A 10,985-nucleotide genomic window follows, 5' to 3' on the forward strand; every position below is an offset into this window, starting at 1 on the left:
CATCTAGGGATTCGACATTGTTTTCGAAATTGATGCAACAGATTTGAACTCGCATGCGCCTCCCGAAAGCTAAGTGGGCAATCCGTTGGTGCAATGAGCAAAAGAGCCGAGACGATAATCAAATGAAATTAGCGAAATCCCAGTCCGATACTACAAACCTCCATGCTTGAAACCATGCCGTGGATGAACGTGTTCTAATGTTCGTGACAATGTCTGCGGGTCACCGCCGATGAAGACCATGCCCATGACCCGGATGACATATCGTGTGGGACTTCATTTATGTGAGTTGAGCACATATTGACCCGACATAGACAGCAGCCCCGTAAGTCCCCTATGCACATCACTTAACACGTCACTTAAGCGTACAAATATAACTTCTCGGTCGGTGCATTACATATATCTCTCGACAAGAATCGAATTTGCAACCCCACTTTCTCCTCTTCCATTTTTGTCGCACTTACAAGCATATGCCAACATCTCTCGACTCTTCAAGCAAGCACAAGAAGGGGCACACAACGGGCTCCTTTCGCTTGTGACCAAAGAACTCTCCCCTCAAAGTTTCTCACAAAGCTACAAACAGACTTGAAGAAGCAAAACGGCGAGTAGGTAAACGAAAATGGCCTGTCGACTGTCCATCTCGTTGTCCTCTCGACATGCTTGGGAATTCGGAATGGAGGAGCAAGTCATCCTAATCCAAAAAGCATTGTCTTAGAAGGAAAGAAGACAAGGATTCACGCATTGGGACTAAGGATAACGATAGCGTCGGTATCGTCACCTTCAAAAATTCGGCACAGGACCGCTTTCCTCGAGAAACGGGGAGTCGTCTGTCCCATCTCAAAGGCAAAAGAGCTATAATTGAGCAAGGCGGTCGTCCTCGGAATTCTTTCGAGAAATCGTAATTAAAAAATCGAACAAAAGGAGAGATAGACTATTCGGGAAAACGGGGTTGCTTTCGAAAAGGTTGGCGAGGGGGTGGTGGGCCACCGCAGCTAAAGTTGGCACCTTTAAGCCATGGCCACATTCATGACCGTTGGTCACGGATAATGAAGCTTTAGAACAGAAGAAGAGAGAGAGAGAGAGAGAGAGAGAGATAGAGAGAGAAAGAGGGAGGGAGGTGACATGAAACGAGGCCCACGAGGGGCAACAAGAACCATGGAAAAAGAGCCGTCGCCAATTCCAATTCCAACGGTTGAATAATATATGCACGAACAGTCTGGAAACATCTTGTGTGGGGAGAAGATGGTCCTGGAGCGAGAGAAACCTAATTGCAAAATTTAAATTTTGGGTCATTTACAATCATTTCCTTTCCCTTGGCTTTCGTAGGGATTAGTTTATTCGCCTCTCCGGTTTGTCGTAGTACGATGCGATTCATTCCTCCGGAAGATAAAAAAGACAAAAGGCAGGTCATTCCTTATTAATTATAAAGAAGATCTTTACCAAATCGGACGACTTTACTTTTTTGAAACGAGCAACTAAGCTAAGATAACAGGGAATCGCGACCCTCAAATTGACATCCGATTGCTCGCGATTTACCTCGCCGTCTTGTAAAATTTCAAAACTTTTTTTAGATGGAGGGCAGAGACTTCGTGATTACATCCTTAATTGGCATGAAATTCAGAGGCGTTGATAGGGTGTTAGCGTTCCGAGGTGGACTTGCAGGAAGGGCGTGAGCATAAAGGTAGGACCCGCGGGCGATGGTTTGACAACTGGCGCCACGTGATTGCTGACAAAACCCCTTCGCCCCGCATGCATTTTTGTCATATTTTCTTCATCCAAACACACAGTAACTTTATAATACTAAATTATAAACAGTAATGACAAATCATTATACTAATTGAAATATCAGAAGACTGGTTGTAAAATCCCCGTTGCAGAGAATGTCCATTGCGTCCCCGGTGATACTATAAAAAGCAAGATGAGTTCTCTTTAAGGGCACGAAAGTGAACTGCATTATCAAACTGCTGTTTTTTCTTCTTTTCGTTTTGCATTTCATGGACTGATAGATAGAGAGAAAGGATCCTTGATGGATGAGAATTGGGGGACTAAAAAAAAACTATCTTTACATTCACATTTCAAAATCTACAATTGTCACAATTATTATGTTCGATATATTTCAAGTTGCATTTCTCACCCACATGTGTTTTCTAAAACTGCTATTAATTTCCCAAATCACTTCCTACACCTCCTCATCATGTGCGCCGTTGTTGCTCTTTTTTGGAGGCCGTCCTAGTGCCAGCTCAAGATCGGATGGAGGTCCTGACAATTATAGTTGAGCTTTGCCATGGAGCTTACACGGGTGCGTGCAAGCCTGTTGTAGAGAGGCTTACATCTAGTTGACGGCCCTCTCGAGCTTAGGGTTTGCCCTAGCGATCGTGAGCCATGAGCTCGGGGCGAGCTTGTGTGGCCTCTTTGTCGCGAAGTTGTGAACAATGTCGTCACAAACAGAGAAAAGGGTGTCGGGAGAGGGGTACGAGTGGCGGGGGAGGGTGTCATTGTCGATGTTGAGGTCGTGCTATGGCATCGATTGATGGCTCAATGTTGTGGGATGGCTGTCGATGGTCGCCATGCTGTGTTTACTATGCCTGAGGGGAAAAGGTGGGAGATGGATTTTCGAATTGGAGAGATGCAAAACACAGGTTTCGAAATGTAAACAAGAAAAAAGTGTTTGCCATGAAGAGTAAAAGTCGACAATGATTTTTCACAATTTGTCCCTGAAAACAAGTAACCCAAGAAAGGTCAGACATGTTTGGCGATGATTTGATTCTTCTCAACAACTTGAAAGGACCTCCCATGTCCCCACCCCACCCAAAAGCCTAAATGCTTTAATTAATCACACGATACGCGCAGGACGAATGTCTTAGGCATTTAATTTCGTCAATAATGAAAAGATATTATGCACGTTGTTTCTACTATTACTACTTCAAATTATTTCACGGTCCCCTAACGTAATTATTCCAATAACGTCATTTCATTAAAGTCGACGCATCAGTCGCTCCATCCACAACGTTCTTGCTTGACCTTGGCGTCCACGCATTACCAAGAAATTATGTTCCTTTATCACCACTCAAATTTCCTAAATATAGGTGGAAACATTCTGTTCAACAAAGTAACTGATTATTCCAAATTTGGCAATGATTTAATATTCGGAGATGTGAAATCTTATGATTATGAATGATACGTGAAATTTTGATGAACGGAGAGGATACTCATGCGAAATAAACTAAGACAACCCTAATTTTGATACTATATGTAAGTAAAGAGCATACGAACCTATCCATAATTAAGCGATGCAAGGCGTTTCAATACCACATCTCAAGTGCAAATCCAGTTAGACATGACACGCGGAATATGGTGAAAATTGGGATAAAGCCGACTGAATAATATATTAGAAAGTTTAATCCAAAAGCTTATATCTTTAGATGAAAGTGTGATTTGGTATTTAAATGTCATAACACAGCGCATTGCCTAAATCTCCCGGCATATCATTTCAAACGAAAATATTTTATTTGGAAATCTCTGGAATTTGGTAGATGCAGCACCCCAAATCTCCCGAACGTTGATGAGGAAAACGAGCAAATCCCCTACCAAAACGAAACGAAAGGAAACAAAACAAAAGGGACAACACATAACCGTTGGGAGTCGTGGGGCGGGGCTTGTGGGTGATAGTGCCAGGCTGACCAATCCATCCGCTCATTTCTCATCATCCAGGCCCCCCGATGATTGGATCCTTCACATGGCCGCGCTGTACCCTTTGCCCCTTTTCCTTCTCATCCACTGATTCCACAGTACCAAGTAAAGTAAAGACCTCACATCCTCATATATAAATATATATGTATATATATATATTATTGTGTATATGACATAATGCATAGGGGAAAAAATAGTAATTAAATAAATAGTAATCGGTGGAGTTCGAGGTGACGAATGAATATGTCTAGAAATGAAATGAGAATTCTTTTCGTTAGTGGAAGAGAGGGAAATTGTAATCGAGCATTAATCTTGCTTTTTTGTCGTGATTCTTCCCATTATTGGTAAACTGCATTTACCCTCTTGTTCTTCTTTTCTTAAACAATAATACAAAGGCTTTGTTGATATAATAATTTTGAAGTATTATTAGAATTTATAATTATATAGCATGACGTGCTGAAAAAAATGAGAAAACATCAAATTCTAAAACTACTCCCCAAGTAATCCATACCTCTCTCCACCACCACCACCTTCCTCTTCTTCTTCTTCTTCTTCTTCCTCCTCCTCGCCCTTTAAAAGGGACTCCGCCTCAGAGATACCTCGCAGGCTGCAGAGAAGGCAAAGAGAGCAGAGCTTGTTGCTGTTGCTTTTGCTGTTAGCCGAGCGCCCTTTGCAGAACGAAGAAGATGACGAAGGGAAGTGAGCGAGGAAGCACAGACCCACCACCATGGCAAAGACTACGTCGACCCCCCGCCGGCTCCCCTCCTCGACATGGGCGAGCTCAGCTCTGGTCCTTCTACAGGGCCCTCATTGCGGAGTTCATCGCCACCCTCCTCTTCCTCTACGTCACCGTCGCCACCGTCATCGGCCACAAGAAGCAGACCGGGCCGTGCGACGGCGTCGGCCTCCCTCGGCATCGCCTGGGCCTTCGGTGGCATGATCTTCTTCTCGTTTACTGCACTGCTACAGCATATCCAGTATGTTTTAACGACTCTCGCGTTCGGTCTCTCTGAGTATTTTCATGCTCTGGTGCTCACAGGTGCAAGAACTCTTCAAAGATTTGCATCTTTTGTTGATGGGCTTCGAGGTGTTCTTTGTGCTTCATTTGTATGGCTCTCGTGTTCACAACCTTCGTTCATTTTCATGCTCGAGTTTTTAAAGTTCGTTAAGTTCGTTTTCAAGCGATAGCTTAAGAACTCATGAAAGTTTTGTATTTTATGTGGATGGGTCTTCAGCGGTTTACGTGTTTTCTCTAATGTTTCCGTTGTTTCAAACGCAGGTGGACACATCAACCCGGCTGTGACATTCGACTATTTTTGGCAAGGAAAGGTGAGCTTGATCAGGGCACTGTCGTACATGATCGCTCAGTGCTTGGGCGCGATCTGTGGTGGGGTTGGTGAAGGCATTCATGAAGCCCTTCTACAACTCGCTCGGAGGTGGTGCCAACTCGGTGGCTACGGGCTACAGCACTGGCACGGCTTTGGGTGCTGAGATCATCGGCACTTTCGTGCTGGTTTACACCGTGTTCTCGGCCACTGACCCAAAGAGGAGCGCTCGTGACTCTCACGTGCCGGTATGTACAACTTACTAGCTACTGCTCCTGCTTATAACCAGGTTCTTCCTCCGAACGGAGTAGCTGTTCATTTCAAAGGAGGTAACTTTTCTGATGAGATGGGGTTTGTATTTGGGTGTGCAGGTTTTTGGCTCCATTACAATTGGTTTTGCGGTGTTCATGGTTCAATGGCCACCATCCCCATCACTGGCACTGGCATCAACCCGGCTAGGAGCTTTGTGCTGCAGTTATCTACAACAACGGCAAAGTGTGGGATGACCAAGTAAAGCCTCTTTCTCCTGTAAACCAGACTTTAACCAAACCAACACAAATTAAGAACTAGCTATTTAAAAAACGTGCGAATCATTTGCATTTATGGCACTTTCGTTCCTCTGGTTTGATGCCTTTTATTCAAAAATATTGGGGCGCATTTGGATTTTGATATTATTGCCAAGAGATAAATGATTTGTTTGGCATGTTCATGAGCAGTGGATCTTCTGGGTTGGACCATTTGTGGGGCACTCGCAGCAGCAGCATACCACCAATACATCCCTCAAGCAGCTGCCATCAAGGCCCTCGGATCCTTCCGCAGCAACCCAACCAACTAAGATCTTTGCGATTTTCCCCTTTTTATTTCATTTGTTTGTTTGTGTGAATGAGAGAGGAGTATTATGATGAATGGATGGATGGAGATGGATGGTGATGATGGACCCTATCTTAATTTATTGATGCTTCGGTATCTAGCAAGGGTAGAGTTTGGACCTTGTATCATTATTATTGCTGTTATTATGGTTCATGATTAGTGGTGGAATTGTTTCCTTTATCTTCTTCGTACTCTTACCATCCCCTATGATTATCCGCGCACCTCCTGTGAAAACCAACCCGACAGATGAATCCCAAGAAATATAACGCGCATCCGCCAACCCTAATCAAGTCAAGTGTAGACCGTACGGAACTTCAATCCTTAAACGATGAGCAGACATTCGGTGTGACCAGAATTGAGATGAACGTTCCATTTGTCTCTACAAAACACGCTTGGTACTGAACAGGACGAGCAAAAGATGCCCCAGACGATGCAATCAATTATAATGCCAATGAGGGTCTGAGTAGGTCTTTTCTATATTGGGACGAAACATTATCATTGCTTTCGACTGAGAGGGGCTGGAGAATCGCTATTTGATCTTTGAAAAAGCCAGGGTTGACGGGATAAGAGTGGGTGGAGAGGCGACACGACAGGTGCGGTCGGTCTTACTTCTGACTGAAAACCCGGCCAACAGGACGTCGAAGTAGACAAAACCCAGAAAAAGAAAAAGAGGGGAGAGAGAGAAGGGGATCCGATGAGCCCCCGCCAGCGACGCATGCGCCACGCGTACTCCACTACGAGGGTCGCAGGCCGTCTCATCACATGGGGCGGTCCCCCTCTCTCCTTGGGGTTGCCCACAGGGTGCACTGCCCGAAGAGGAGGGGAGAGAGAAGAGGGCCAGAAGGAGAGAGAGTGGGTGTGACTTCACTTTCTCCACCTGCAAATCTTCTTTTCCTTTTTCTTTCTGTTGTTCAGGTCAGTGGGTTATGAAGAGGTTGGAGGGAATGGTGAAAGGGGTCTTTTTCTTTCCTTTCTTTTGAAAGTTTTACCACCTGCCAGTCGTGACTACCACCACTACCATGTGAGTGAAGTGGCCCTTTTCTCTGGATAAAAGTCAGAGGGGGCTCTCTCTAGGGGCCAATTCATCCCAAGCCCAAAAGCAAAAAGCTTGACTCAAATTTGTGACCTCTCGCGAGAAAAAGTGTTGCCGTACCTAAATGACTGTTCTGAAAGTTGCCTGTTCGTTCGAGTCTCTGGTGCAGTGGGGCCGTCCCGTGACAAGAGAGGCAGCGTTATCTTGCGTCGAGCAACCACACCAGCTCATTCGGTTGTCTATGATTGGCTTCAGTTCCACACCCACCGCGCACACGTTGGTAGCGCGGAAGAAGAGAGAAGATCCAAAGAGCTGGCACCAAACCTTGCCAATAATTCCTAACTACCGTGCGAATCCCATTCCTACAGCATAAAAGAACTCTGTTCATTTTCCCCCGATTTGGTAACTCTTGGACCACCTCTGCACGATGACTCCTTCGCAATTTGCGGACTTTCGACAAAAGTCATTTCAAAGATCAATACCTGGACATCACCTCGAGTTGGCTCCACTTTAAAAATCCCAGACCCAATTAATCGACCGGAGCCAAAATGCATTCACTGCACAACTTTCCCACGCGATTACTTCATGAAATCTGACTCCAAGCGTTTCATTTACATACCATTGCAAAGGCAAATATCAGCGACCTATTCACCATGCTGACACGTGGGACTTGCGCCTATACAAGTCACATTAGAGATTTGAGATTGATTCGCAAAAATGATTTGTGACAGAATACAGATTCTAGTTGGATACTTGATTACGGTCTTCTCGCTCAACTAGCCCATTATAATTTGCCGAAGTACTTACCAGACCACTTTCGAAAACCAGTCAAGACATGTAACCTATTTCATACCCACACAAGGCATGTGGATTTTCATTCACCAAGGTTCCAAATAACTCTGCTTATGCTCTAATATCACATTTCAAAAGATGGGCCTTAACTCAAAATCCAACATCAGGCGCACTACATAAGGGATTGTTCCATTCAGATGCAAATCACCTTTGCCAGTCAAGTTGCTGCGGAAAATAAATTTCTAGAATGGATCTCGCCCCACGAACAACTTTTTTGTATCATACGAACAGAACTCTAAGTGCTATTCATGTCAAGCTGCAGTCGAAGTCATCTACAAAATGAATCTTTACACCAGATAATTCTACAATTTATGACTCTGCAAAACAGAGAAAAGCAGCAAAAGTTCTTTGCTTCAATTCAGTGCACTTACACCACTAGGAATCAGATCCAGGAGAAATCAACAACAACCATCAAGTACCTCAGTCAGGCAAAGCAGTTCCTCGCCGAAGGTTGTTTTTAATCTCAAGGGTGTATTTCCCAAAGGCACGTTCGATCTTCTTGTTGAAGTGCTCATTCCGGTCATTGATAGAGTCAATGTCTCTTTCTCATCACGGAATCTCCTCCTCCTACTAAAGGACATGCGCTTTCATCCCGATCTTGAGTTCCTGTACCATTTTGTCGATCTTATCCTCTGAAACCTTAGGTGCCTGCACAATAAGGTAACATGAGCTAGTTAACCTTCAAATGAACATATAAGCAGCAGCAGGAAAAAAAAAGGCGATGATCATCCTCGATGAAACTTTACCTTGCCATATTGAAGACTTGAGCTTCACGATAGAACTCGGGATCAGCTTCTTTTCATTTTGTTATATTCGTCTCAAGTCAATATTTATATTCTTTTGTACGCTTCTTGTATGCATCATACAGAGTCTTCTGGTTGAAAACTGTTAAAGAAACAGGATTAGTCCTTTAAGAACGAATACATCATATATACTCTAGGACATGACTCTACAATAAAAATGCTCCATCTAGCATTTTGTTTATTAGTGATGATCCTTGTATCAGGACAAAATGACCAAGCCTAAATGCTCTAGGTGAGGGAAACAACCTGGATGACATTTCATGCAAATGCAGGTAAAACAAGGTTATGTGCTTCAACTAAAACTCATAGGGAAAAAGGGAAATACAGCACATCACCCACTCTTATTAGTATCCACACATCAAATTTCATGAAGCAACCAGCCCATGGCTTGATAACAACAAAAACAAAAGAAAAGAAGCTACTAGGAATGCGTAGGATAGAAACTAGTGTTACAAAGACATGCATGCGATAAACAAAGAGAAGCATGAACATAACAGGTTCATCAGCAAATTGAATACCTACCGCCCCAACCGTAAGTGAGCAGGATCCTTTTCCCATTTCTATATTTAGTCCTTCAGCTGTCTCCTGTGTATCTAACATATATGCCTTTGACATATCAAGGTCATTAGCATCAAGAAGTTTCCCAATCTTTTCTTCCTATCCTCGAGCCAGTTTTGCTTAGAGATACTCGACTCTGTTGGCGCTTCCATTTTTTATTTTCAGCCACCATTGCAGTTTGATTAGCCTTCTCGCCTCATTCTACCAAATAAAAGAAAGACATAAGAGAGGCTATTGATTTCCTTAAAGCACAATACCGAAAAATAAAACGAAACGAAACTTAAATCATTTATGTTGCAAAAGAGATTGGCTCTTTGTTTGCTAATTACACACCATCTTAAGCCTTAGCTCAAACAATTTCTTCTTCCTTCCTGTAAGTTTAGTGATGTCCCTCCACCACATTTTCTCAACCGGCAGTTTGTTATCATCGTCGGCAGGCTCTTCAGCATAATCAGTCTCATCACGTGAAGCCTACAACCTCATGATGAGGAAGCTGAATGGCTGCCCTCCGCTCAGCTTCTGATGCTTCTGCAATCAAATACATACAGTTTGATACCAATGAAGAAAATCGAAATGACCCTCGAAGTTACAGGGACTCAAACCCGGAATTACTAGAACGAAAGTATGATCATTCATCGTGCAATCCCTAGAACAATTCGCAATTCAAGAAAATTGAAGACGCGGAACTTTCTAACGCTCAATTGATCACAAAACATGATGACACCTCCGAAATTCTCCAAAAGACAAAAACCCTATATTATACCCGCACAACCCCATCATCAAAAACCCTACAAACAATGATGACACCTTGATGGATTTTAATTTGATACAAGCTCAAAAGAAGAGCGATTGACGGTGAGCTACTGGATGTAGGCGGAAAGCTTCGTAAGCACATACGGAGAACACCTACCCGAATCTCTCCTGTCGCGAGCTTTGGCCTCGGCGATGATCCCGAAGCAATATTCGCTGCATTCGTGGTATGGATTCGGCGCGTTCCGGCAGTCCGTGGACCTTTCCTCTTCAGACATGCTGCCGGGCTCCTGTCGAACTCCGTCTCCAAAGCAAGACCCGCGGGGGCAAAAACCAAACTAGTTCGTTCGCCGGCGATCGCTGGCGATCTGGATCGCCGAGTGCGGCGTTGCGCCGGCGATTCCGACGTTGAAAGCGAGAGAAGAAGGGATGGAACGAACGCGATTCGAGCCCTAGCTGAAGGAAGAGGAGACCGCCTTTACGGGTTTGGGCTCTTTTTTCGTTTAGAGTTTTAAGATAAGAATTGCAAATTATTGCATTTTTTTCAGTGAAAAGGAAAAAAAAAGAAGGGGAAAAATTGGGCCTTATCATTCTGGCGATTAACATGAGGATTAACACAGGAAAACCTTACATCAATATGTCTATAATAAATTCATTATCCGTTAATTTTTCTAAATTTTATCATTAGGTTATTAAGTTGATGATATGTAATAGTTGATGAATGTATCAATTTAGGATTTTACCTTCTATTTGTTATGTACCGATTTATGATTTTTTATAATATTAATCCACTTAATGGAAATTATTTACAAACATACCAATTTATCATTTTTTTGATATTAAAAATTAATTTATGATAAGTTTTATTACGTATATACTTGTTTAACATTTTTCGTGATATTAATCATATTATACAGTTATATCAACAAAATAAAACCACTGCCCGGCAATGGCAGAAGTAGAGCCTTGCCTCTCCCATCACGTATGATGCAGTCAATCCCAGCGCGTCGCGCGCATTCTTACAAGATATATGGCGGGGGTGATCCCCATGTTGATCTCGAGGGGTTCCTTAAAAAAAAAAAAAAACATTAACGAAATTATGTGAAT

General features: G+C 43.3%; 1 protein-coding gene, 1 long non-coding RNA gene and 1 pseudogene across 2 annotated transcripts; 2 read left to right on the forward strand and 1 right to left on the reverse strand.

Moving 5' to 3' along the window:
* The first annotated feature begins 4,373 nt into the window (after positions 1 to 4,373).
* On the forward strand, positions 4,374 to 5,278 carry LOC120289100 (aquaporin PIP2-7-like). Its single transcript, XM_039303631.1, has 4 exons — positions 4,374 to 4,664; positions 4,727 to 4,820; positions 4,967 to 5,016; positions 5,090 to 5,278. The coding sequence occupies exons 1-4, from the start codon at positions 4,374 to 4,376 to the stop codon at positions 5,276 to 5,278; spliced, it is 624 nt and encodes a 207-aa protein (XP_039159565.1).
* A 131-nt stretch (positions 5,279 to 5,409) lies between these two features.
* Positions 5,410 to 6,067, forward strand: LOC120288906. The gene is made up of 2 exons (XR_005546815.1): positions 5,410 to 5,522; positions 5,729 to 6,067. It is a non-coding gene; the product is annotated as an uncharacterized LOC120288906 (long non-coding RNA).
* A 2,120-nt stretch (positions 6,068 to 8,187) lies between these two features.
* On the reverse strand, positions 8,188 to 9,593 carry LOC120288903 (annotated as a pseudogene).
* Between the last annotated feature and the right edge of the window lie 1,392 nt (positions 9,594 to 10,985).

The sequence above is a fragment of the Eucalyptus grandis genome, chromosome 10, assembly GCF_016545825.1.
Source record: "Eucalyptus grandis isolate ANBG69807.140 chromosome 10, ASM1654582v1, whole genome shotgun sequence".
In the NCBI taxonomy this organism is placed as follows: domain Eukaryota; kingdom Viridiplantae; phylum Streptophyta; class Magnoliopsida; order Myrtales; family Myrtaceae; genus Eucalyptus; species Eucalyptus grandis.